Source organism: Elephas maximus, chromosome 9 (genome assembly GCF_024166365.1).
Source record: "Elephas maximus indicus isolate mEleMax1 chromosome 9, mEleMax1 primary haplotype, whole genome shotgun sequence".
Classification (NCBI taxonomy): domain Eukaryota; kingdom Metazoa; phylum Chordata; class Mammalia; order Proboscidea; family Elephantidae; genus Elephas; species Elephas maximus.
Genome location: NC_064827.1, coordinates 78,851,960 through 78,876,683, shown reverse-complemented (window position 1 = coordinate 78,876,683; position 24,724 = coordinate 78,851,960). Strand labels below are relative to the sequence as shown.

At 52.8% G+C, this 24,724-nt stretch overlaps 1 protein-coding gene across 5 annotated transcripts in view; it reads left to right on the top strand.

Moving 5' to 3' along the window:
* Positions 1–4,953: 4,953 nt before the first annotated feature.
* Positions 4,954–24,724, top strand: part of SH2D3C (SH2 domain containing 3C) — a 33,735-nt gene continuing 13,964 nt past the window's right edge. For 3 of the 5 annotated variants that reach the window (XM_049897115.1, XM_049897114.1, XM_049897116.1), the window contains exons 1-3: positions 4,954–5,083; positions 7,142–7,619; positions 19,642–19,681. In XM_049897115.1, coding sequence (XP_049753072.1) covers positions 5,047–5,083; positions 7,142–7,619; positions 19,642–19,681 — 555 coding nt within the window. In that variant the 5' untranslated portion in view covers positions 4,954–5,046. The other 2 variants (XM_049897117.1, XM_049897118.1) reach the window with 2 other exon arrangements.

Sequence of the window (24,724 nt, the reverse complement as noted above, 5' to 3'; positions counted from 1 at the left end):
CATCTTCTTGGTATCTTCCTAGCGCTAGGAGCCTCCATTTCTTCCTCTAGCTCTGCCCAATGACCAGCCGCTAGCAGAGTTGTCTTTTCTATGTTCTTCAATCTGCCCCCTTCTTTACAGCTCTGCAGATGTATCCTGAATCCTGGCCACCCCAGTCCAGCCTTTCCATCTGTCTTTCTCACAGCACCCACCAGATTATTCTAAAGTGAGGTCTGCATGTATTTCCCACCTTCAAACCCTCCACTGTCTGGTGACATTCAAGGCTCTTTGTAACTCACCTCCCCAGGTCTATGGCCACACAAATCTCTCTTCCACTTCCTAACTCCTTAAGCTTTCCTGTCTTCAGGGCTGTGCTCTCCAGTCCTCTCCCACCACCCTTCCCCTGACCGAATACCCTTTCTGCCTTCAGAAAGCTCAGGGTTGCTCCCCAGCTCTTACCCTATACTGCCTGGCCTTGAAACCTTCTTGTGACAGCCAGGAATGGGTTTGTTGATCCTGGTATCCCAAGAGGCCCTGTTCTGGGGCAAGGCCTTGCCAGGGAGGGCCTTAAGGATCAGTCCAAGGAGTGGGGAGGCCTCTCCTGAGGGCAGTGTGGAGCCTGTGAGGGTTTTAGGCAGTTGAGTGATGTGTCAGAGTGTGTTGGGCCAGCTTCACGGGTAACCTGTTGCAAACAGGGAGCCCATTGGCTAATATGGGGGTGAGCGAGGGCAGGGAGGACAAAGATAATGATTATAGTAATTAACATTTATTGAAGAAAAATAAATGGGGCAAACCCTACACCTAGCACCATATGAGAATCATCTCAATTCTCACTCAACCCTGTGAGTGGGTACTATTTTCAACTCCGTTGTACACACTGGGTCAAATAGCTAGCCAGTGGCCAACTGGTATTTAAACCAGGTCTGTGTGGCATAAAGCCCAAACCCTTACCCATGTCAGGGCCTGGCCCATCCAGACTGGAGGTGGAGCCAGGGCAGAGCCGTGACACAGGCAAGTTGGCCTGGAGGTAGGATGGGAGGTGGAGGAAGGCAAAGTAGCAATGCGGGTCTGCCATGGGTCTACGTGGCTGCCACCCTCATACCTTCAGACCAGGGCCTGCTGCCTGTTTCCCACGACACCTCCTCTAAGCCACGTCCTGTGGGCAGAGACCTCAGCAGAGGTTCCGGTGCTATCATCACCTCCAACCTACTGTCCCTGGCCTGAACCCCGATATCCATCAGTCACTCCTACTTGGAGCCTTGAACCCTCAGCCCTCCCTGGGGAAGGAAGGCAGGCAAGGGGGGTCAGGAACCCTTCTGAAGGCTGCCACCCACTAAAACTGGCAAAACCCAGGCAGAAGTGAGAAGAAATTAGATCCCAGCCAGAAATAATTTCTCGCTAACTTTGACGTCTGTTTTGCTGGTTTCCTGCTTCCTGTGGACTGGCTAAGCTGGCAAGGTTGGGCATATGGCTGGTACTCACTAACTGTCTGCTGGCTGACCTACTGACCAGGCTCTGACAAGCCCTTAGTCCTGCTGCCATTTAACAGTTTGGGCAGTTGAGACACAGAGCAGGAAAGGGAGCCACTGGACAGCTTTTTGACCCTGGCCTGGACCCTCTGTTTCTACCCCAGAGCAGGAATGGGGTAGAGAAATGTGAACGGGAAGGAAGATAGGCTCCTGGGCTGGGCTGCTTTTGGCTGCTGGTGTGACCAGACAGACAAGGGGTCACTGCGTAGAGGGATACAGGACAGAATGGCTGCTGATGTCCATGGCCCTATAAAACCATGAAAGTTCTGCCCACACTGGCTGGGCACTGACTCTGTATCTGGCCTGTGTTGACATGTGTCATCATCCCCTGAAACTTGATAGCACCTCTTTTGGGAGGTGCTATTTTTGAGCCCAGGTTACAGAGCAGGAAACCGAGGATCTGAGAGGTGAGGTGGCCTGCCCAAAGCCACTCATCCAGGGAGCAGTGGAGGCGGGATTCAAAACCAGGTCTATTTTCAAAGTCCAGAGTCATTAACCATCATCCTATACTGCCCCCAATACCAGGCAACCAGGTCAACCCGGGGAAAAGCATCTATTGAGCACCTATGGTATAGCTGCTGATATGGTAGGTAAGGCATCCAGGAAGCTTGAGTTCTGTTTGGAACATATAAATAAAGACACAAATAAATGTAATAAGAATTATAACCTCAATAAAAATGTTTTTATTTCACTTTCACAAGATGGTGTGGAGGGATGTTGTATTTGCTCCATTCTACTAACCAGGGAAAAGAGGCTCGGAGAGGAGACATGACTCCCCACCCCACACACAGGTGGGGACTGAACTTGGGTTTGCCTGAGTCCAATGCCTTTGAAGTTTTAGGTCTCCAATTTCTGATACTACTTGGTGAAGCTTCAGGTGATTGAGTCATAGACTAGGGGAGAGGGGCAAGGAAAAGGGACAGAAATCAGAGTAGGGTTCCTGGGGGCACTGTGGCTTGGCCAGCCCTGGAGAGACTGGAAGGATGCAAAAGTTTGAGCCAGTGGAGGGGAGAGCAGCATTCTCGATGTGGGTCCAGCCCAAGCAAAGGCCTGGAGGCAGGGGAATGCTAGTTAGTGTGTTCAGGGCTGCGAAGCGTGGGCTGGGCAGGGCTGGCTTCCAGCACAGGCTGAGAAGGGCCTGTGGGACAGCCACCCGCCAGCAGTTTCCCAGCCACACTCCCAACGGCCACTTGAGGCAGCACAAAGGGGGCTCTGAGCTTGGCGGAGCTGCCACACTGAGCTCCATTCATTCTCCCAGCGACAGGGGCAATTCCGCTGGCACCCGGGCCAACGGCAAGACCAAGACCGGCCCTAGCGCTGATGAGGAGCCTCCGCCAAAGCAGCAAGCCCACCCACCAAGGTTTTCCTGGCCTGAGCGGGTTTGTCCTTTTCCTGGCTCCCTCCTATTCCATAGCAACAACAGCCACTGCTTGCCGAGGCCCACTGCGTGCTAGCATTTACTTTTCATTCTCCCATCTTCATTTCACAGATGAGGAAACTGAGGCCCAGAGAAATTAGTCGCAGGATCACACAGCAAGTCAGGAGTAGGCTGGACTGGGAAGCCAGCACTGGCCGATGCCACAGCCCTGGAACTTAACCCTAGTTATGTTGGAACTGCGTCCTGAGAGAGAAGCTGGAGCGGGGGGACCCACCCTCTGCTTTCTGCTAGGGGCCCTCTCCATCTTCTGACATCAACCTGAGACAGGAAAGGGCACTGGCCTGGGAGGACAGACACCTGGATGTCTTTCTCTCTAGTCTCTGCTCGCCCTTAGCCTCAGTTTCCTCATCTGTGAAGTAGGGACAGTACCAGAATTTGCCTCATAGGTCTGTTGTAAAGATTCAAATGGAGGATTGTGGAGGCTTCCAACCTTGTACCTGGCACATTGTCAGTGCTCGATAGCAAGAGCTAGAAATATACCTTCTTCTCCCAAGTTCGTGACTCAGAAATCCCTTACTTTCATTTGAGCCTTGAACACTGGTCTCATCCATGCCTATCTGCAAGCCAGGACCTTGCTCCCTTGGCCTCATGGGCTCTGTTCCTTTCCTTTTCAGGGCCCCTGTTCACCCTTACACCAAGAAGAAAGTTCATCCAGACTCTCCTCCCACCAAAGTGCATCACCTTGCTGACAGGGAGTTAGGGGAGGCCATGAATGTGGCAGTTAAAAACTCAGGCTCTGTAGCTGGACCAAGCAGGTTCCAACTCCAGGTGACTTAACTTTTTGGGGCCTCAGTTTCCACATCTCTAGAATGGGGACAAAAGTAAAATTATTTACCTCTTATGGCTAAGGACTGAGCTATGTGGCTGGAATGAAGTTGGCAGAAGATTTTAGTCATCATCATTATTTTTATAGAGGATACAAAAACCAGCTCCATCTGACCTTGGACTCCCTCCCTCTTAGGCCTGGTTGTCGGCCTGGAGGCCAGAATAATAATAAAATAATGCCAGAACCTCTGCAGGTTGACTGTGGACCTCATACCCATTTTAGAGGTTAGGTGACGGAGGCTTTGGAGGCAGAAGTACTTGTCTGCACTAGGATTTGAAGCCCCTGGTTTTGCTGCTGCACCAGCCGGAGCAACTGCTGACACCCTCTGCAGGTGTTGGGGATGACCTGCTTGAGGGGAGGTTGCATTTCCTCATCTCTGTCCTGCTCACAAGAGTGTGCATACAAGGGAAGGTTGTAGGGTAGGGAAAGTACCAGGCTCCTGTTAAGGGACCCGGAAGGGAAAATTGTAACCCAATCTGTGCTACTGACCTATTGTGTGACCTGGGGCAATCACTCTGTCTGTGCCTTGGTTTCCCCCTCAGTGTACAATGGGTGTGGTGGACCAAATTACTGCTGTGTCCCTGCTAAGTGACCACGCCTTGATAGGCACCAAATCTGTGCCAAGCTCTGTGCCAAGCATGGGACCCTGAGGGGTAGGCACTGCAAGCACCTCTGCTCACAGAGAGGAAACTGAGGCTCAGCGAGTGAGCTCTCCAGACCAAGATGACAAGGTGGCCAAGTGGCCAGCCAAGAGTTGAATTGGGTCTGAGTGGTCCCAGAACCCACAGGTCTGACTACAGACGCTCCTACCCCAGTTGCCAGTCTATCTCCAGGGTACCAAGGCTTGTAACAACTGCCCTGCATGCTGGCCTGACTTCCCGTACCCTCCCCTCTCACTGGCCAGCCCCCCTGATAGTTGCTGGAGGCCCTCGGTGGCCCCTGGCCCAGTGGGCTCCGTTCCCAGAGTCTGTGGTTTGTTCCCCAGACCTTCCAGGTCCCATGGGCTTGTGGTCCCCCTCCTTCCATCCCCTGCTGCTGAGGCCAAGGAGGCGACCCAGAGGGGCTGAGAATGGGGAGGCCCCACCCCCACCCCCTGTGAAGAGGGTGGGGTGGGTGGGGCTGTGGGAGTTTCACTGGTTTAAAAATAAACAGAGGAAGCCAGCAAGAGGGCTTGAGAAAGGGGAAGGGGAGGTGGGGAGGCACATCATTGTTGATGTCCAGAGCCTCAAGTGGCTACTTGCCTGCTGCCCTGGGGCTCTGCACAGCTCGCCAGGATGACAGAGGAGCCCAGAAAAGCCAGCAAAAAGTTCAGTGAGTGCGGGACTGCTGCCTGTGCTCGTCTGCATCCCTCCAACTGTCTGTCTGTCTGTCTGGGCTTCTGGCTGCATCTGTTTCTCTGTTCCCCTGTGCCTTTTCTGTTTTTCTTTCTGTCCATTGCTGTTTCTCTCCGGAGCTCTCTGCTTCTGAATTTCCATGTTGCTGTGTCTCCAACACCCTGGCCCAGTCTCTCTCTCTCTGTCCCCTCAGATGGCTTGACTCCATCTCCTTGCTTCTCTTGTCCCTGTCTCTTTGCCCATCTCTGTTTCTCTGTCTTTCCCCACCCCGCCTCTCGGTCTTTCCATCTCTCCCCATCTCTAGCTTTGTCTAACCTCAGGGCTGGGCAGGGAGAGATCTCCCTCCTCTGCCCTCTCTCCCCTCCCCAGCCTGGGTCCACACTGATCTCAAGCTGGGAGTTACTGGGGCAGGGGGGATACCATGGGATGTTGTCCCATGTTCCTACAGCAGTGAGGCTGGGACCCAGCACCTGGGAAAGAGCCCAGAGCTACTAACCAGGCTCCTGGGCCAGGGGCCACACCCACCCTTCCCTCCACTTCCCCAGCTGGGTCTGCTCGTGGTCCAGTGAACTTCCGCTGTCCCCTGAAACCTTTGATCTGACAGCACCAGGGAGGGAGGTAGGGGAGTAGAATACAGGGTTATGTCTACATTCTACAGATGGGAATACTGAGGCCCATAGAGGGCCAGAGACTTGCCTGAGGTCATATGGGACCACTGAGCTAGGCTAGAGTCTGCATCCCTGGACTCTAGGCCTCGGTTTCTCTCTGTGCCCCACTACTGCCTCTACCTCGAGTGCCCAGGAGACAAAACAAGTAATGCTGAGAAAAGAGGCAGCTGATGGTTATCCCTCTGGCCGTGGGCACAATTTCTACCCCAGGGGGCAGCTGTCTGAGCACATAGCATCAGCATTTTCTGACAGCATTTCTCAGGAGGCAGAGGTGAAGACCAGGTGAGGGTAAGCAGGACAGGGTGAGAAGATCTGACTCAGGAGTCCAGAGCCTGGGCCCTAGTCTAGGCTCAGCCATGGCCTTGCTGTGTGACCCTGGGCAAGTCCCTTCCCCTCTCTGGGCTTCCCGTTGATGGGGGATATCTTACCTATATTCCAAAGTGGTTGTGAGGACCCGAGGAGGTGGAGGTTGCCGGTAAAGTGAAAAATGCCAGTTTTTCTATTTTGCTCATCTAGGGGCCATAGGGAAGGAAGTCAGAAGGTAGAGGCTGAGAGGAGGGATAGTCCTACAGCTGGGGGAGGAGAGGAGGGAGCTCACACACACTCCTGCGGAAGTGAGGAGATGGTATCACCCGAGCCCTGTCGCCTCAGTCCGATATGTGGGCTCAGCTGACAGGAAGCAGAGAACCGCAGAGTGGGACCCTCAGGCCCCCAACACCCCTTTACATTTCATTCCCCTTCCTATACACACACAGGTATCCACACCCACTCATACATGCTTCACCTATTGACTGTGTGACCTAGGGCGGTTCATTTCACCGTTCTGAACCTCAATTTTCTTATCTGGAAAATGGGGAGTTAAGCTTGGGGCATTGAGTTGTGCTGGGGATTCAGTGAGGTAATATGTGCAACATGTTCGACAAATGCAGAGGTATTTGTCACAGTAATGATCACTGTTGTCATTGTCTTCATCGTCATCACGACCTTATTGAGGGTAGTCTGTGTGCCAGGCACCCTGTTAAGCTTGTTACTTACATGCTTTTCTTCAATCCTCCCATCGCCCATGAAAGGAAGTAGGCATTATAACTCGAACTTTACTGATGTGGTGAATGAGGCTCAGAGAGGTCAAGTGACTTGCTTAAGGTCACACATCCAGGATGTGAAAGAGCAGGGATTCAAGCCCAGGGCTGTATGATTCCATAGTGTTACATTACTTTCTGGGAATGTGATAATACTTAGAAGGGGTTTCAGCGAAGCCCTCCAACCTCCTTGAGGCCTCAGTCAGTGGTACTGGAAATATTTATTGTTATTGTTGTTGCTATCATTGTCATTAATTCCTTTTCCTCTGCTCCTCCTACCCCCGCCAGAGTTCTTCAAGTTCAAGGGCTTTGGGAGTCTCTCCAGCCTCTCCCGGTCCTTCACTCTGCGACGGTCCTCAGCCCACATAAGCAACCAATCCCATCTGGAGCCTGACACCTTTGAAGCCACGCAAGATGACATGGTGACAGTTCCCAAGAGTCCCCCAGCCTATGCCCGCTCAAGTGACATGTACAGCCATATGGGCACCATGCCTCGCCCCAACTTCAAGAGGGCTCGAGACCAAAAGGCTGGCCAGGAGGCTCAGGAGAGGGGTCCTGAGCCCCACCTGGTGCCCCAAAGTCTGCGAGACCCCCCAGGCTTGGAGGCAGTCAAGGAGGTGTTTGTGCAGGCCGTTGCTCCCCTGGATGACATCCCAGCAGTGGGGCCCAGTCCTTCAGCAGTGGAGGCAGGCCCCACGAGAAAGCCTGAGGCCCCTAAGGTAGACGTGGAAGAGGAGAGCGCTCCCAGGGATGTGTCCTCAGGAAGGTAGGTGCCCCCAGGGGCAGGTGGAGTGGGACCTACAGGGATGGTGTTTCCAGCCTCCTGCCAATGTACCGCTGGAGAGGATCCCCCAACACACACATCTGGGTTAAAAAGAAAAAGAAACATGTTAACCAAGTGCTTACTACAGACAAGGCTCTGTGCAAGGACTTTCACTTGTAATTAATTCTCAAAAAAAAGAAAAAAACTCAGTGAGGAGGTACTGTTATTATTTCCATATGACAGATTTGGAAACTAAGACTCAGAGAGGGGAAGTCATTTGCCCTAGGCAGATGGCACATCTAGATAATGACAAGGTTAGGATTCGAACTGACGTCCACCAGACTATGAAGCTATAGCCTCCAGCATAGGCCCTCAACTGCTGGTTGGGCCCTGACCTCCATCACTGGAGCCCTCCTCTGCTACCCCCCTTTTCCTCACCACTCAGGTCACCATGTTTAATCCTATTGGACAACACTGCTTCACCTGATCTAGAAAACTGTTTGTCAACTTGGTTATAGGGTGTATTTGTTTCCTAGGGCTGCCATAATAAAATCCCACCAAGTGGGTGGCTTATAAGAACAGAAGTTCATTGTCTCACAGTTCTGGAGGCTGAGAGTCCAAATCAGGGTATCAGCCATGTTGATTCCTTTGAGTGCTCTGAGAGGGAAACTGTTCCATGCCTCTCTCTTGGCTTCTGGTAGCTCCAGGTATTCCTTGGCTTGCAGTTGCAGCATCTCAAGGAGTCCTTCTTCTGTTTCCCTGTGTCTGTGTATCTTCTCTTTATAAGGACACCATTCCTATTGGATTAGGACCCCACTCCAATACGATCTCACGTTAACCTAACTGGTAATATCTTCCAAGACCATACTTCCAAACAAGATCTCATTTACAGGTACCAGAGGTTAGGACTTCACCATATCTTTTTGGAGGGACGCATTTCAATCCATAACATAGAGTGAGCTGAGTTCATGCAAAAACACAAATAACAGTGATGTGACAATAGCTCCCACTCAGTAAGCACTTTTACTGGGTATCAAAACAAATGTTATCTCACTGAAAACTCTGTAGAAGTTTCTATTAGCCCCATCTTAGAGATGGGAAAACTGGGACTCAGCCGAGGTTGTAGAGCTGGGATTTTAGCTGGAATCTGCCTGCCTCCAGTGGCCTCACACTTATCTGTCTTCTAAGCCTAAGGCCATTTTCTTTATGCCTCTGGGAGACTCCTCACCCTTAACCAAAGCAATCATCCATGTTCTCAACCTGCAGAGGCAGAGCCTCTGACTAAATCAAACCAGTCAGAAGTGCCTGCTGAAATAAAGAGAAAAAACCCAGCTGAGCAAAAGTTAACTCTAGGGTAAATTCTGGGACCTTTCATGAGTGGCCTTCCCCTGAGACATCAAACAGCTTCTGAGTACTGGGCTGTAATCTAGTCTAGACCCCCGGTTCACTGGGGAGTGGAACCCTGTAAAGCTACACAGCGAAACCGGTTCAGTCTTTTCCTCTTACTGCCTGCATGACCTTGGACAAGGGTGTTCCCCTCTCAGAGCCTCAGTTTCCTCATCGGAAAAATGGGCATCATGATAGCACCTATCTCATAGGGTTATGGTGAGGATTCAAGGATAATATACCTTCGAAATCTCAGCACAGTGCCAAGCACACCGAAATGCTCAGTAAATGGAAATGCTTATGATTATGGTTAATAAAACTAATGCTTTTCCTCCATACCTGGCTGCTCCAGGCTCCCTTCTCCCGCCAAACCCTCATAAATCTGGCTCATGCAGGTGTGGAGGAATAAGAATTGAGTGTTTAGAGGGGAGTGCCTGATGGGCCTGAGGGAGTCTGAGGTGCTCCGAAGTCTGGGATGTGCACTAGGAGCCTGGTCCCTCCCCGCCAGCAACGTTGACAGCCTGGGAGAGCTGGGCGCGGCGGGACGGGACGGAGGGGCGTGTCCTTTCCGCGGACTGTTTGGGAAGCCAGCGTTGGAGCGGGGCGGAGCGAGGCGGAGGTGTGGTGGTGTGTGCTGCGAAGGGCGTGGCTCCCCAGCTTCGGAAGCCGACAGACGGGTAGGGGGCGGAGCGAGACAGGAGGCGGAGACACGTGTTTGGGGCGCGGCTTTCTCTGCTAGAGTAGCGGGCGGTGGAGCGGAACCCGGCAGAGGGAGGAGGGACGTGCTCGGAGGCGTGGTCTACAGGTCAGGCCCCGCCCCCGGGCCCTGCCTCACACTCCGCAGCTCGGAGGCCAGAGAAAGGCAGGAGCCGCCGGGCTGAGGACGTCCCGGTGTTTCGGGCGGCGACCACAGGGAAATCATGACTACAGTGGGCCGAAGATACCCGGCTCTGGGGCCTCGAGGGTGAGTGACTCAGCTGGGCCGGAGGAGGGCCGGCAGGGACAGGAGTGTCTGAGGGGGAAATCTGACCCTCTAGGACAGCTGATGGTTAAGAGCTGTGGCTGCTAACCAAAAGGTCGGCAGTTCGAATCCGCCAGGCGCTCCTTGGAAGCTCTATGGGGCAGTTCTACTCTGTCCTATAGGGTCGCTATGGATCGGAATCGACTCGACGGCAACGGATTTGTTGGGTTTAGGACAGCTGAGGGAGCCCTGGTGGCTCAGTGGCTAAGTGCTTGTCTGCTAATCCAAAGGTCAGGGGTTCGAATCCGCCAGCCGCCCCCGCGGGAGAAAGTTGTGGCAGTTTGCTTCCTCCGTAAAGATTTACAGACTTGGAAGCCCTATGGGGTGGTTCTGCTCTGTCCTATAGGGTAGCTATGAGTCAGAATCAACTGGACAGCAATGGGTTTGGGAGGACAGCTGACAAACCGAGGTACCAGTTTAGCATCAGGGACTTTTCTAAGTCACACTTCCTTGGCTTTAACTCTGTTCTGGCCTTGCCCTGGCACACACTGGGCATCAGCTCTTCTACTCACAACAGCCTTAGGAGGGAGGTACTATCATCATTCTCATTTTACAGATGAAGAAAGAGAGGTTTACATGCCCAATTTGGCACAGTAGGCATAGTGGTTAAGAGCTGGGCTACAACCAAAAGGTCAGCTGTTCCAATCCACCAGCCGCTCCTTGAAAACCCTATGGGGCAGTTCTACTCTGTCTTATAGGGTCACTATGAGTCAGAATCGACTCAACGACAATGGGTTTGGTTTTTTGGTTTTAATGAAAGTCAGAATCAGCTTTAATTCTGACTTCTAGGTCTATGCACTTAATGACTGGGCAACAGCAGGGTCGGGGTCTCTGAAAAGGGTAGTCTTTAGCAACCTTGAGAATGCCAAGCCTAGGACCCAACCCAAGCTTTTCTCCCCTTTTGGGCAGAGGCCCTGGTGGTTCTGGAAGTGCCTCTGGCATCAGGTCTGGCCTGGAGTTGACTGAGGAAATGGAGAGACTCTTCCCCACTCCCAGTCACCCCAAGTGTTCAGGAATCCTAGGTTGGTGGGGTTAGCAGACCAGATTAAGCCCTCTCCTGGTGTTCCTGGACTTAGTGTCTCACCTCCCCACAGGGCCAGGTAAGAGGCCAGGAGCCCGATCTTTCTTCCAGAAGCCCTGAACCTCAGTCCTGCACTCTGGAGTCAGGAGAGCTGCCTCATCTAGTGATCTCAGGCTAGTCCTGCTGCACCCTGGGCCTCAGTCTCCTCAGCATCCCAGATGGGTTGAAGATAGTCTCTGAGAATCCACCCGGTTTGGGGAAGAGGGCCTTTGAAGAACTGCCACTGAGCAAGAATAGGGTCTCCTTTCCTGTGGGTCCTGAGGGGTCATCCCAGTGGCTGCTCAGGGAGCAACCTAAGCTGGGGGAGATGATGTCATCCTCCCTACCCCCTGGAAAGCAGGGTGCACCTGGAGCAGGAGGAAGGAAGGGGAAGAGGTGAGGCTGCAGGAGTTTCCTGGTGCCCTGCTCCCTGTTGAGATCATGGGGGATGACGAAGAGGAAGAAGGAGGGAGGAGGGGCCAACATCACAGGGATGAAGGGCCTTCAGCAACCAAATAGGAGAGTACCAGCCTAGCTGCCCCCTACCGCTCAAGCACCCTCAGCCTTCTGTAAGGAAATGGCAGATCCCAGAGAGCCACTGGCAGCCGTCTCCCCACTCCCTGCCACTCTATGTTACAGAGGAGGAAATGGAGGCGCAGAGAGGGAAGGGAGGCCTGCAAGTGGCTCCCCTAAAGGAATCAGCAGGCCAGAGCCTGCTCCAGAGATGATCTTGACCCCACTCACAGCCTGCCAGCCCACCTGGAGTGCACTGTCTAACACATGGTCCCTGCCAACTCCTTTACTCCTGTTTTACCAGTGAGGAAGCCAAGGCTCAGAGAGGGAAAGGGACTTTCCTGGGGTCACAGAGTGATTAAGTGCCAGTGCCTGGATTTGATCCCAGACCTGATCCACTTTCAAGCCCAAACTTTTAACCACAGGCCACATTTCACTTTCCTCATGTAAAAATCTTAAAGCTTTCTCTACCATTTCCTCAAATGACTCCCCATAACCCCCCGGAAAGGAGGTAATAAGAGCTCCATTTTACAGATGAACATACTGAGGTTTAGTGAAGTTGATGACTTGCTTCCTATTATAGAGTTAGTGAATTAAAACTTCATTTTAATACCTACTGAGATGCAGCTATGCCCCCAGACACTGTTCTAGGCTCTGGGGAGACAGCAGTGAGCAAGGCAGACAAAACCCTGTCTTCGTGGAGTCCCCATTGCAGTGTGGAGAAGACAGATGTTAAGCAGGATAAGTGAGTTATGTAGTGGACTAGAAGGAAAGGGGGCTATTGAGAAAAATTAAAATTAAATGGAGGGATTGGTTGTGCAGGGGCAAGAGTGGCTAGTGGTGGCAACTTAGGAAAGTTAGCAAGGAAGAAAGTCTCAGTGAGAAAGTAACGTTTGGTCAAAGGAGATGAGGGAACAAATCCTCTTCCTATCTGGGAAAGGATGCACCAGGCTGAGGAATGCCATATGCAAAGGCCCTGAGGTAGGAGCATCTGTGGCAATTTTAAGGAACTGGAGAGACCACAGTAGCTGGAGAGAGCAAAAGGGGTAGGTGGGAGGCCAGGCCAGAGAGGAAATGGGTTCAGATAATGTAGGGCCTGGAAAGTCCCAGCAAGGACCTGGCTTTGATTCTGAGTGAGATGAGGGACCCGCTCTGACTTACATTTTAAGAGGACCTCTCCGTTTAGGAGGATCTGAACACAGCTCTGCCTTACTCCAAGATGCCTTGCCCAAGTGTCCTTTGCCTCTGACCCCGAGACCTAGGCCCCTCCCAAGGGGCTCTCTAGCTGTTCAAAAGGAAACTGAAACTTGGAGAAGGGGCACCATATAGGAGAGCTGGGGTACCTTGTGTTGCTTCTGCCCCAGCTCTGGTACCAGGCGCTGAGAACAGGCCAGGAGCTCCCCCCCACCCCCATTTTCTTCTGGAATGTTGATTCTGGTCCAAGAATTCCCAGCTCTCCTCAGAGTCCCACGACCCTCTCGCCCCATGGAGTGATGTCAGCTGTCAGGCATCTGGTAACGATTACCCACTAGGGGAGGGGGCTGTGGTGGGCCCAGCCTGTTCAGCCTCCTCAGGCTGCAGGCGGCTGGTCCTTGTCTTCCGAGGGGTCCTAGCTGCTCCTGGCTCTCATTTCCTGTGGAGACATTCTCACAGTCCCTGAAACCCCTGGATGCCTCAGGCTGTGGGAACTGGGCTGGCTTGGAAAGGATAGACTGCCCTCCCTCCCCAGTTGAAGCCACATATCCCCCCAAACTTCCAGAGGACCCTGGCTGCCAGATGCTGGACCTGTGTCCTTCACCTGTGTGTGGTGAGGGCTGGGGAGGACAGGAGTGGGATACACTAGGAGCTTAGAGGCCTACTGACTCTCTCTGTGACCTCCAGTAAGTCCCTTCTCCTCTCTTAGCCTCAGTTTTCCCATCTGTAAATTGGGGAAAGTAATGCACCAGCTTCACATGGCTGTTGTGAGGACTGGATGAGATGTGGCCTGTGGAGCATTTATCCTGGGTTTGGCCCAAGGAAGTCCAGCAAATAGGAGCTGCTCATGCTGTTATGACCACATCCAAGTTATAGAAGAGGAAACTGAGGCCTAGTAAGGGGAACTTGCCCAGGATCACAAAGCTTCCTGCTTCCCAGTCGAGGGCTCTCACCAGAGCCCCAGAGGGTCTTTTCTCTGTTCCCCTCCACCCCAATTCCTCTTCCTGACGTTGGTTCTGAACCCCTAGTCTAGTTGAAGTATTATTTTTCTCAGCCCTCCCCTCCTCAGATTCTTCTCCCCATCCCATTTTTCCGGGGAACCCGCACAGGCAAGGAACAGAGATGGAATTTGATGTTGGGCTAACCTGCTTCTAGTCTGAGCAGCTGTGTGCCCTCAGGCAATTTACAAGCCTCTGCTTTCTCCCCTGTGAAGTGGGGCTTCAAGATCACAGGCTTCAGTCAGTACTCAGTAAATGCTCTTCGCTGGCAGGTTTTGAGTCTGTTAGCACCTCTCGGGACTCAGAATCCCCAGCTTTGTCCTGGAAAGAACTGCCTAGTCTGTTTTCTCCTCATAGGATTAATGCCATTTCTTGAGCTCCTTCTGGCTAGCTCACTCCAGTCAGGAAAACTGAGGGCTTGGAATGGTGAAGAATGAGCAGGAATATCTCCGGGAAAATGGTGTCTCATTTTAGAGGGGGTGGCAGGGCAGGGGTTAAAGTTAAGAGCCTTCCAGCAGGGAGTCCCACATGCCCCAGGGCTGGGTATCTCTGGAGAGACAGGCTTTCCACCCTAGCTTTTCTGCCCAGGACCTTTAAGGACCAAGTAACTCAGGCGCCTGGTGCTTCTCTGCTGTGAGTGAGCGAAGGTCTGAATAAGGAGGGGAAGAAGCTTCAGCCCCAGGAGGAGCAGGATAAGAATCTTCTTGGGCAGAGGCCAGGGCAGCGAGGAAAACCCCACACAGGCTACGGAACCTTGTACCCCTCCTTCTTATATAATCCTTACAGCCCTTCTGTGGAGATAGTTATAATATGCCCACTTCACAGATGAGGAAGTTGAGCCTCAGAGAGGGGAAGGCAGGGGAAGGGCAGAGGGAGAGCTGAGAAGTAGGTGGCAGAGCTCTTTGCCACTCTGATGCCCCTGGGTTGGGGAGGTCGTCCATCAAAGCCCTATGACCAGACTCTGAGGTCCAAGGGAACAAACTGGGGAACAGATAGAGGATAGGCAGGCAGCAGGCCTCAACTCTTATGAGGAACGGCCAGGGTGGAACAAGATGGCAGCCTCTCCCTAACCTTTCTCCTCTAGGATTCCTGGGAGGAAGCTCACCCTTTCCTTCTGGGCCGGGATCAAGGCCTTGAAGGTGAAACTCAGATTTAAATGCATCTGGGGAAAGAAAGGCTAATGGGCTCTAATTACTGCTCATTAATCCAATTAATTAAGCTAATGTATGCAATAAGTGGTATCAGTTATCAGAACAAATCAGTTAATACAGGCAATTAAAGGGGCTGGTTATTTAAATAATTAATGCAGCTGATTAAGAGGACTGATTTAGCTGAATTATCACTATTATTTACTAATTGATTTCACCATCAATATTGGAGAAGTGCCTTTTAAGTCCAGAAAATAAAGAATAAATAAATTGATTAATGGAGGTGAGTTTTTAAAAAATGGATGCTTCGATTCCTGGATTTGATCATCACAATGGAAGGGAGAGTTTTCTAGAAATCTCCAAGCAAACTGACTATTGAGGTCTGAAGACTGAATAGGAATTACTTCAGCCATAAAGGAGAGAGGAGATTCCAGGCAGTGGGAACAGCATGTGCAAAGGCCCAGAGGCTGAGGGAGCAGAATTCTGGAGGAAGTATAAGAAGGCAAGAATGCAAAGAAAGAGTGAAAGGAGAGAGGAGGGATGGCCAGCAGAGGTCCTCACAGGGGGCTGAGGACAAGAGGGCTAGACTTTGTTGTCAGGGCTTTTGGGGGCCACTATGGCATTCATTCATTCAAAAAGTATTTATTGGGTGCCTATTTTTTTTTATAGCAGGGCACTGGTAGTTCGGTGGTAGAACCCTTGCCTTCCACTTGGGAAACCTGGATTCAGTTCCCAGCCAACGCACATCCTGTACAACCACCACTTGTCTGTCGGTGGAGGCTTGTGTGTGGCTATGATGCTGAACAGGTTTTAGCAGAGTTTCCAGACAAGACAGACTAGGAAGAAAGGCCTGGTTATCTACTTTCAAAAATCCAATAAAAACCCTATGAATCACAACAGTCCAGTCCACAACCAATTATGGGGATGGCAGAGGACTGAGCAGCACTTTATTCTGTTGCGCATGGGGTCACCATGAATCAGGGACCAACTCCATGGTAGCAAACAACAACAACATTGCATGCCAGCACTGTCTAGACACGGGTCCCTGCCTCTCTGGAGCTGATGTTGTCATAATAGGAGATTGTTAATACATGAGAGGAGATACATGGCATGTCAGATGAAGTTCCAAAAAGAAAAATAAAATAAGGAAAGGACATAAGGAAAGTTGAGAAGGTCTCACTTTCAAATGGGGTGGCCAGGGAATGTATCAATGGGGACATTTTAATAAAGACCTGAAGGAGGGCAGGGATAACTGGAGGAAAAGTATTCCAGGCAGAGAGAACAGAAAGTGCAAAAGCCCTGAGGTGGAAAAAACAAAGTACAGCAAGAAGCCCAGCTTGACTGGAGCAGCGTGAATGAGGGGTAGTGTGGTTAGAGAGGTGGCGAGGGGCAAGTTTGTATGGGGCTGTTATGAGCGCTTTGACTTTTATTTACTCTGGGTGAAATTGGGGACCACCTCAGTGGGCTTTGAGCTGAGGAAAGATGTGATCTGACTTTTAACAAAACCTTTCTGGCTGCTGGACAGAGAACAAGTCACAAGGGGCCTGGTTAGAGGCAGGGAGGCCAGTGACGGGGTAGTGGCAATAGTCCAGGTGAATGATGGCAGTGGCATGTAAGTAGACATGGTCACATTATGTCTTGGAAACCTCGAACGTTATAGGATGAGGCAATGGGGCCTGGAGTGAGGCCCCAGGCCCTCAGCTTTAGAGCCCAGACCTCTGTCCTGAGCACCCTCCTTGGCTCTGGCCACCCCACCCTGGTCTGATCCCTGATGCAGCTAACCCCTCCCCAGGGCTCTTCTCGTGCTCCTGGGAGCCTGAAGGGAAGTGGACAGGAAGCCTGAGGAAGTACTGGGACGATCCCAGTGTCCTGGCCAATCTGTTCCCAGCAGTGGTAGGATTTCCGGGCCTGAATAGCCGGAAATGCTGGGATGGGACACCTCACCCGGGAAGAATGGGTGGAGATGGGCAGGAGGAGGGCCCCCACCCCACCCCACCCCACCCCACCCCACCCCCACTGCCCCTGGACAAAAAGAACCTGAGTGGCTTTGGAAACCTACTTCAGCTAAGCTGTAGCCTGGAGGGCTGTGGTTAGAGGTCAGGAAGGACTTTCCAGAAGGGAGGGGTAGCAGCAATGACCCTAGAATGTCAGAATAGGGAAGGCTGTCAGATAGCTTCTCAATGAGGAACCCCGGCCTTGGGAATTAGGGGGATCTCAGGGTGAAATTCTGCCCTAAGAAAACACACCTTACCCACCGCATTCTTTTTTTTTAACTCAGCCTTCTTTTGTTTTAAATATTGGGCTTCTGTATTTGAAGAAGCAATTTCCTAATGTTTGAGCTCCCCTCCCCCATTTTGCAGATGGGAAGACTGTGGCCTGCCCTGGCCAGAGAAACAGGGCCTAGCATCAATAGAATTAATGATAATGATAGTGGTTTACATTACTTGAGTGTTTACTATTCATCCATTCATTTAAGCAATGAAGCCCTGGTGATGCAGTGGTTAAGAGCTTGGTTACTAACCAAAAGGTCAGCAACCCTATGGAAACCCTGTGGGGCAGTTCTCCTTTGTCTTACAGGGTCGCTATGAGTTGGAATCAGCTCGATGGCAACGGGGTTTATTTAAGCAATATTTATTTAGTTCCTTATTTTACTATGTGCCAGGTGGAGCCCTGGTAGCACAGTGGTTAAGCGCTTGGCTGCTAATCAAAAGGTCGGCAGTTCAAATCCACCAGCTGCTCCCTGGAAACCCTATGGGGCAGTTCTTCTCTGTCCTATAGAGTCACTATGAGTTGGAATCAACCCAACGGCACCGACTTTGATTTTTTATGTGCCAGGCACTGTGCTGGAGGAGAGGTGTTTGATAGTCAATGAAACAAAGTTTCAAGGAGACTTCAGATAACAGTAAATAAGTAGATGTGAAGTGATAATTTCAGGTAAGGGTAAGAGCTGTAAGGAAAATAAAGCAGGGTTGGGAAGAGGGAGTGAAGGAGGGAGGGGGGTTATTTTAGGTAGGATGGTCAGAGAAGGCTTCTCTGAGGAGATGAAATTAAGCAGTGCCTTGAATGAAGTGGAGCCCTGGTGCCACAGTGGTTTAGAGCAGTGGTTAAAAGCTCGACTGCTAACTAAAAGGTCAGCAGTTTAAATCCACCAGCCACTCCTTGAAAACCCTATGGGGCAGTTCTACTGTGCCCTATAGGTTTGCTGTGAGTTGGAATTGACTCAATGGCAACGGATTGAATGAAGTGGGAGGAGCAAATGAGATGCATGACAGTTTGGGGGAAGAGCTTTCCAGGCAGAGGGAACAGCAGGTGCAAAGGTCCTGTGACAGGAATGAGCTTATCAAGGAAGCCAGTGTGGCTAGGGCAGTATGAGGGAGACATGCTGGGGAGCTGATGAGGCAGGCAGTTGGGTACCAGGTCACACGGAGCCTTATAGGTTGAGGTTTATGCCTGTTGTTGTGGGGTAGTAACCCCCATTCACTCTCCAGGGAGGAACAGTTCTGGTTTGGATGGTAAATTACACGGCTTGCCATTTACAGGCTTTGGAAAAGAGTTTAGATTTTTTTCTTAGAGGGATGGAAGCCACTGGAAGTTTGGGGTGTGTGTACCATGATCTGTTGAGGTTTTAATCTTAGGCACAGTCTGGCAGTGGTGTGGAAGCTGGCTGTAGATTGTGAGAGCAGACACAGGGAGCCTGCTCAGAAGGCTGCTGTGTGCTCCATGATGAGATGGTCCAGACCAGGGCTGGGGCTGACACATGGAGAGAAGTGATCAGGATCTATTTTGAAAGCAGAACAGCAGGACTTCCTGATGGATTCGATGTAGAATGTGAAAGAGAGGAGGAACAGATGACCACAAGGTTTTGCCCTGAGCGACAGGAAGGATAAAGCTGACATCAACTGAGATGGGGAAGATGGTGTGGGGAGCAGGGACGCAGGGTGGGGAGGATCAACAGTTTTGCTTTCCGTAAGACAAGTTCAAGATCCTTCAGACATCCAAGGAGATATGTCAGGGAGGCAGCTGGATTTACGAGTCTGGTGTTAAAGGGGAAGATCCAGGCTGTATTAGAGTCAATGGCATTGAAGGCCATGGACGGGGTGAGGTGGCTCACAGTAGAGAAGAATGATATTTGTTTGGCACTCTGGCAGAACAGACAAGCAGCCACTCCTCTGGCCTCCCTAGGCTCCGTTCCAGCCCCACTGAAGCAGAGGGGATCAGTTCCCCAGCCTTCCGTAACCAGCAGTGTGATGGGAGTGCTGAGCCCCAGCCTGGGGCCCTCCAACATTCAGTTGGGGGGGGGGGTGCGGGGGGGTGGTGGTGGTGGTGGGAGGGAACCAGGAGAGCACGGAGTCCTGAAGCTAGGTGAAGAAAGTGATTTAGGAAGCAGACACAACATTAAGCATAAACATCATTAGCTCCCTGAGTCCTCGCAATAACCTGATGAGACTTACCACTGATTTACAGGTAAGGAAACCTAGTCTCTGAAAGGTGAAGGGACTTGCCCTGAGCTGCCCAGCTGGAGAGTGGTGGAACAGGGCTTGCACCCAGGCCGGCAGACATCAAAAAGCTGCAGTGCACCCTCCAGCCATCAGGGTGAGCCCTCTGGGCTCTGAGGGCCAGCACTGGCCCCAGCCAGGTGGGCAGAGGCTGGCAGCGAGGGGACCAGGCAGGGTGGGGGATACTCACGTCTCTTCTCTCCTTCCAGGGCTGCTGGGGAGCTGGAGGCTGGCGGGGACTACGTGAAGGTAGGAGGGGCAGGGCCTGGAGTCGGGTTTCATCTGGGAACACTGAAGGGCTCAGAGCTCCTCCCTTTTTTGGGAACCCTGTTAGGAGCCAGACTTCACTGCCTCTTCCCAGGAGGAGAGAGTCTACAGACTTGGGCAGTGCTTGGGGTCTGGTTCTACCCTGAGCACCTTCTCCCCACACCTGTGATCATTCTCTCATGGCACCAAACTCAGGGCATCCCAATGCTTGTCACCATCAGACTCCACTCCACCCAAGGGTGTCACCATGCAGAGGCTGTGACCCTTGAATCCCACCCAGTCTTTGAGCATCTACCATGTGCTGGGTGCTGGGACTTGGGAGCAGGAAAGGATGACTCAGTTCTTTATCAACAGATAATGAGCACAGCTCACATTTATTGAAAGCTTAATTTTTCCTTGGCAGTGGGAATGTTGAAAAATCAGCTTTGAAATAACAATGATAACAATAGTCTTGTCACATTTTGAGTGTCTATCTTATCATGTGCAGGAGGAGCCCTGGTGGTGCAGTGGTTAAGCACTCAGTGGCTAACCAAAAGGTCAGCAGTTCAAACTCACCAGTGGCTTTGTGGGAGAAAAGACCTGGCCATCTGCTCCCGTAAAGATTATAGCCTAGGGAACCCTATGGGGCAGTTCTGCTCTGTCATAGAAGGTCGCTATGAGTCGGAATCTACTCGACAGCACCCAACAACGCTGTATGCAGAGCCCTCTGCTGGCTGCTGGGCACTGGAGGAGAGACAGTCTTGAGCTCTTTATGTGAAGGAGGTTTTTGACTTCTTTCTCTGTCAATGAACATTGAAGGCTTTTAAACCCATTTACAGATGGGAAACTCAGAAAAGTGCAATGACTTGTCCACAGTCACACAGCCACTATGGGCCAGAGTTGGGATTGCAGACCAATTTTTTCTGATGACAAGACCATGTACAAAGCCCTTGGCCTTTCCACACTAGGAACACCCCCCACCCTTCCACCTCCCCATTCCCCCCTACCCCGAGCCAGGCCCATGCTGAGGACTGAGTACACAGCAGAGGTCAAGGAGCACCAAGCCATGCGGGGCCAGGGCAGAATCACACAATGGCTTGGCCTTGTGTTTTGCAAATTTAGTTCCAGATCTGCCATGTACTTGCTGTGTGACTTTGGGTATGTGCGTCATCTCTCTGTGCTGCAGTGCTCACCGATGTGAAATGGGAATAACAGCAGCACCTCCAATGCAGGGTTGCTATGGGCTCAATTAGCCTGTGGCCATGAATGAGGGAGCTAGGCCTGGAATAGGGCAGGCTGGCCTGGCTCCTGACCCCAGGAACATTCCGTTATCCTGAGATGCTGCCTGTAAAACTGTAAGTGACTAGTAATGAGGCTGGGTGTGGAGTGCTCAGAGCTGCTCTCCCCCACATCATAAAGGCTCCAGATGTAGGGAATGACTCACCTGGGGAGAGGGAAGATCAAGGAAGACTTTCTGGAGGAGGAGGCATTGAAGCCAGACCATTGTAGTTGACTGGGAACATTCACTGACATCCTCTCTCTGAATGAAAAGTTGGAAAGGAGTCAAGGATAAGTGAGGATGGGTGGGAGATTGGTCCAGGCAGAGGTAAGAGTGCGGGCAAAGGCAGAAAGCAAGCTGGGGGAGCCCAGGGAGTATAGCCCAAGGCTGCAGCAAGTCAGGCAGGAGCTGCTCCTGGAATCCAGGCCCTGTCTCCTCATTCAGAATCCTTACACCATAGGGAGAGGGAGGCCCCAGGGAGAACCAGCACCAAAGACAATAGGCGGAACACATGGGGGCATATTTCAATACCTCACAAATCCCAATTGCCTGGCAAGGTAGTGAGAGTCCCATCACTGATGGTAGTGAGATCTCTGTGAAGACTGTTAGCTTTATATTTTTTTCCTTTAGTTTATGGGTTTAAAAAATGTAGCTTCTTTAAACGTTATGAAAGAACTAATATCACTGAAACTGATTCAAGCAATCCCCCAAAGGATGAAGTCCTTGTTTTAGTTTCAAGCCTCAGACAGCAGTTGGAATCAATGCACAGTTCCCGAAAGTCCATTCATCCTCTGAGATTCTCATCTCTGAAGAATCCAGAACTTCAGCGTTCTCACATCATGATGTGAGAATCAATCATTTGATTCTAAGACAAGGATTCTAGAATTCCAAGGCCCTAAAATTCCAGGCTCCATGCTCAGAGCTTCAGATGTATTTACAGAAAAAAGCAAAAGAAAAACAAAAGCTGAGGCCCAGAAAGGTGGACTCAGCTGCCTGAGGACACACAGCCTATCAGAAGAATTTGAACTTCCACCATACTGATGCAGAGTCAGGACAACTCCCTTTGCATTGAAGAGCATATGATTCTCGGACAAAAAAAAATCCAGATTCTAAGACACTAAGCCTGAAAATAATAGCATGCATTTATTGAGCACTTACTTTATGCCTGCCAGCTTACATGCTTCAGCCCAGCCAGTGCCCACAAGAGTTCTGTGAGGTCAGCATAATTATTAGCTGCATTTTCCAGATGCATTTCCCAAATGAGTAAATTGGGGCTCCAAGAGAAGAGGCTGGCGTGGGGGTGGGGCTCTGCTAGTTAGGGAAGAGGCCAAGAGTTGAACCCAGGTCGGCTTCCCTAACCATTGAGCTTACTGGCTCTCTGTACCCCTAGTCTGTCGGACGAACATCTCGAGATTCCCAGCAGAGAGTCTCTGATACCATATCAGAGATGAGAAACCTTGGGCTCTGGGAGATTTCTTGAGGCCACAAAGGATTTGGTCGAACACATACAGGGATTTTTCCAGCTTTAGATGTGATTTAATTCAAAGTCTCTCCCCTTTCCTGGTCAGTGAGGGGCGCAGGGAGTGGGGGAGGCAGGACCCCAACCCCGCCGACCCAGGGGTTCCCACCTTATCACACCGGCCCCCAAGTCGCCTCCCCTTAGCAGGTCCTTCTCTCTGCGCCCACCGCGTCGGGGCAGCCGGAGCGCGCGGGGCTGGAGCCCTGGGGGCGAGGGGCGGGGAGCGGGGCGGGCGGAGGGAGGAACAATGGCCCCCTCCCCTCCCCTGGCCGGCTGGAGGGTGGGGTCTCCCCGCCCCGCCTCCCCGCTCCTCCCCTGACAAGGCGATGAGGTAATCGCGCCGCCAAGAGGCACGCGCAGCCGGTGCCCAGCCCGGTCGGTCCCGCGCCCCTGCCCCGCGGCCGCCGGTCCCCCGCGCCGTCCCAGCCCCGGCCTCCCGGCCCCACCATGACAGAGCGTTGCAGCCTGTGGAGCGCCCTGTCGGCCGCCGCCTGCTGCTTCTACCGCGGCTCCTTCGTACAGGTGCAGGTGAGCGTGCGGCTCTGCCACTGCCGGGCGCGCCGGGCTGGGACCCCTGGCCATTCCGCCGGGGGACCGAGGGCAGGGGAGCTGCAACCCCGCGGCGCCTGACAGGGTCGGTCCTAGGCGGGCAGCGGGCTGAGGGAGGGGGCGGGGTCGCCCCCAGCTTCACCTCTGGGCACTCAGAAGCTCCGCGGGCTGAGGGTCCAGTTGCCATTCCCAGGACTCGGAGAGGGGGTGCTGGGGATGCCGTTCCGGTACTGCCTCCGTCGCAGGCGGGAGCTGCGCTGGGGCACTGGGTACGGGGAGATGGGGTCCCCGGCATCCTGCCGGTCCTCCAGCGAGCACTCGGGCCCCTGCAGCTGACCTGGGCAGCCGGGCTCCCCATTGTACCGGCGTCTTTGGGCTGGAGTCTGAAGGCTGAGTGGGGGGCGGCAACCTGAGGGGATGCCACGGGTGCTAGGAGTGGAACCACAGCGCCCTCAACCCCCCTGCCCTCTAGGTGGGCTCGGGCACTCCTGGGGCACAGGTCCGGCAACCCAGCTGGCTGGGCAGTGCGGAACGGCGCCGTGGCAGTGAAAGGGTTAAACAGAAGGGGGTGGAGGGGAAGACCCGGACCCCGCCTCTCTGCGGAGCATCCTCTAGGGATGGTTTTGCTTGGATTTGGGATGCCATGGGGGCTAGAGGGAGGATGCTGGGCGCAGGGCGGTGGGAAGGGGTTAAGACCTTGACCTAGGGTCTAGGCGCGTTTGCCTCGCGAGCCCCCTGGGGGACGCCGGGCGCGTCACCTCTGTGCTCCCGGGGCTCACACACAAGCTCGGAGCCCGCCTGAATGACGGCCGCGCCGGCGGAGCGCAGCATCCCCACACCGGCCAATCAGGCGCGCGCAGGCCGGGAGGCGGTGAGATCATCTCTGGCCAATAGCAGTGCGCCGAGCTCAGGGATGCTGCATTAGCGCCCCAACCCCCCCCCCACCGCACTCCTGGGAGCTGGGGACCCTCGGGCGAGGTTGAAGAGGAGGGCACAGGGACCGTGGGGTTTCCCATCCTCTTAGTCCTCAGACAGATGCTCTGGACTGTGTCAGGGACCAAGCTGGTCCCCCCCCCGCCCCCCTCCGATTCTTTCTGATCATTAATTAGTGCTGGAAAAGAGGAGCCCAAATCTCTCCTCCTCTTTAATAGATGAGGTTACCTAGCTCAGAGAGGGAGAGTGACTGTCTCAAGGTCACACGGTGGCAGTCTTGGGGCCAAGCTCTTTTCCACACAGCCCTCTCCCCTTTTCTGCCCCATGTCCCTAGCTGTGGATCTGGTGGAGGTTCTCAGATGCATGTTCTTTGTCAAGGAGAGGGACCCAGAAGCTAGGGTATTGGTCCCCTTTTCCCCTGTGACCCCCCACTCTCCCCTACCCAGGCTTGGTGTAGTGTGAGAGGTGAGGAGACCCAGTGGGTGTGAGGAGGAAGGCCAGGGACTCCCAAGAATAGGGGACCTCTTGGAGAAGTGTAGGTATCTGAGAAGGCCCAAATAGCCCAGCAGAGGTCTCCCTGCTCCCCGCCCCCATCTCTTTCTGCAATGGGTAGAGGATGGTCAGACTCTGGATCCCAAGCCCTACCTCTCCTCTGATCACCCCCCTGAGCGCCTTTACGCATCCTCACCTCCACCATCTGTCCCAGAGCCCTGCAGGCCCCTCACAGCTCAAATTTTCATGGGCCCACTGCCAAGGTGCTCCTGCC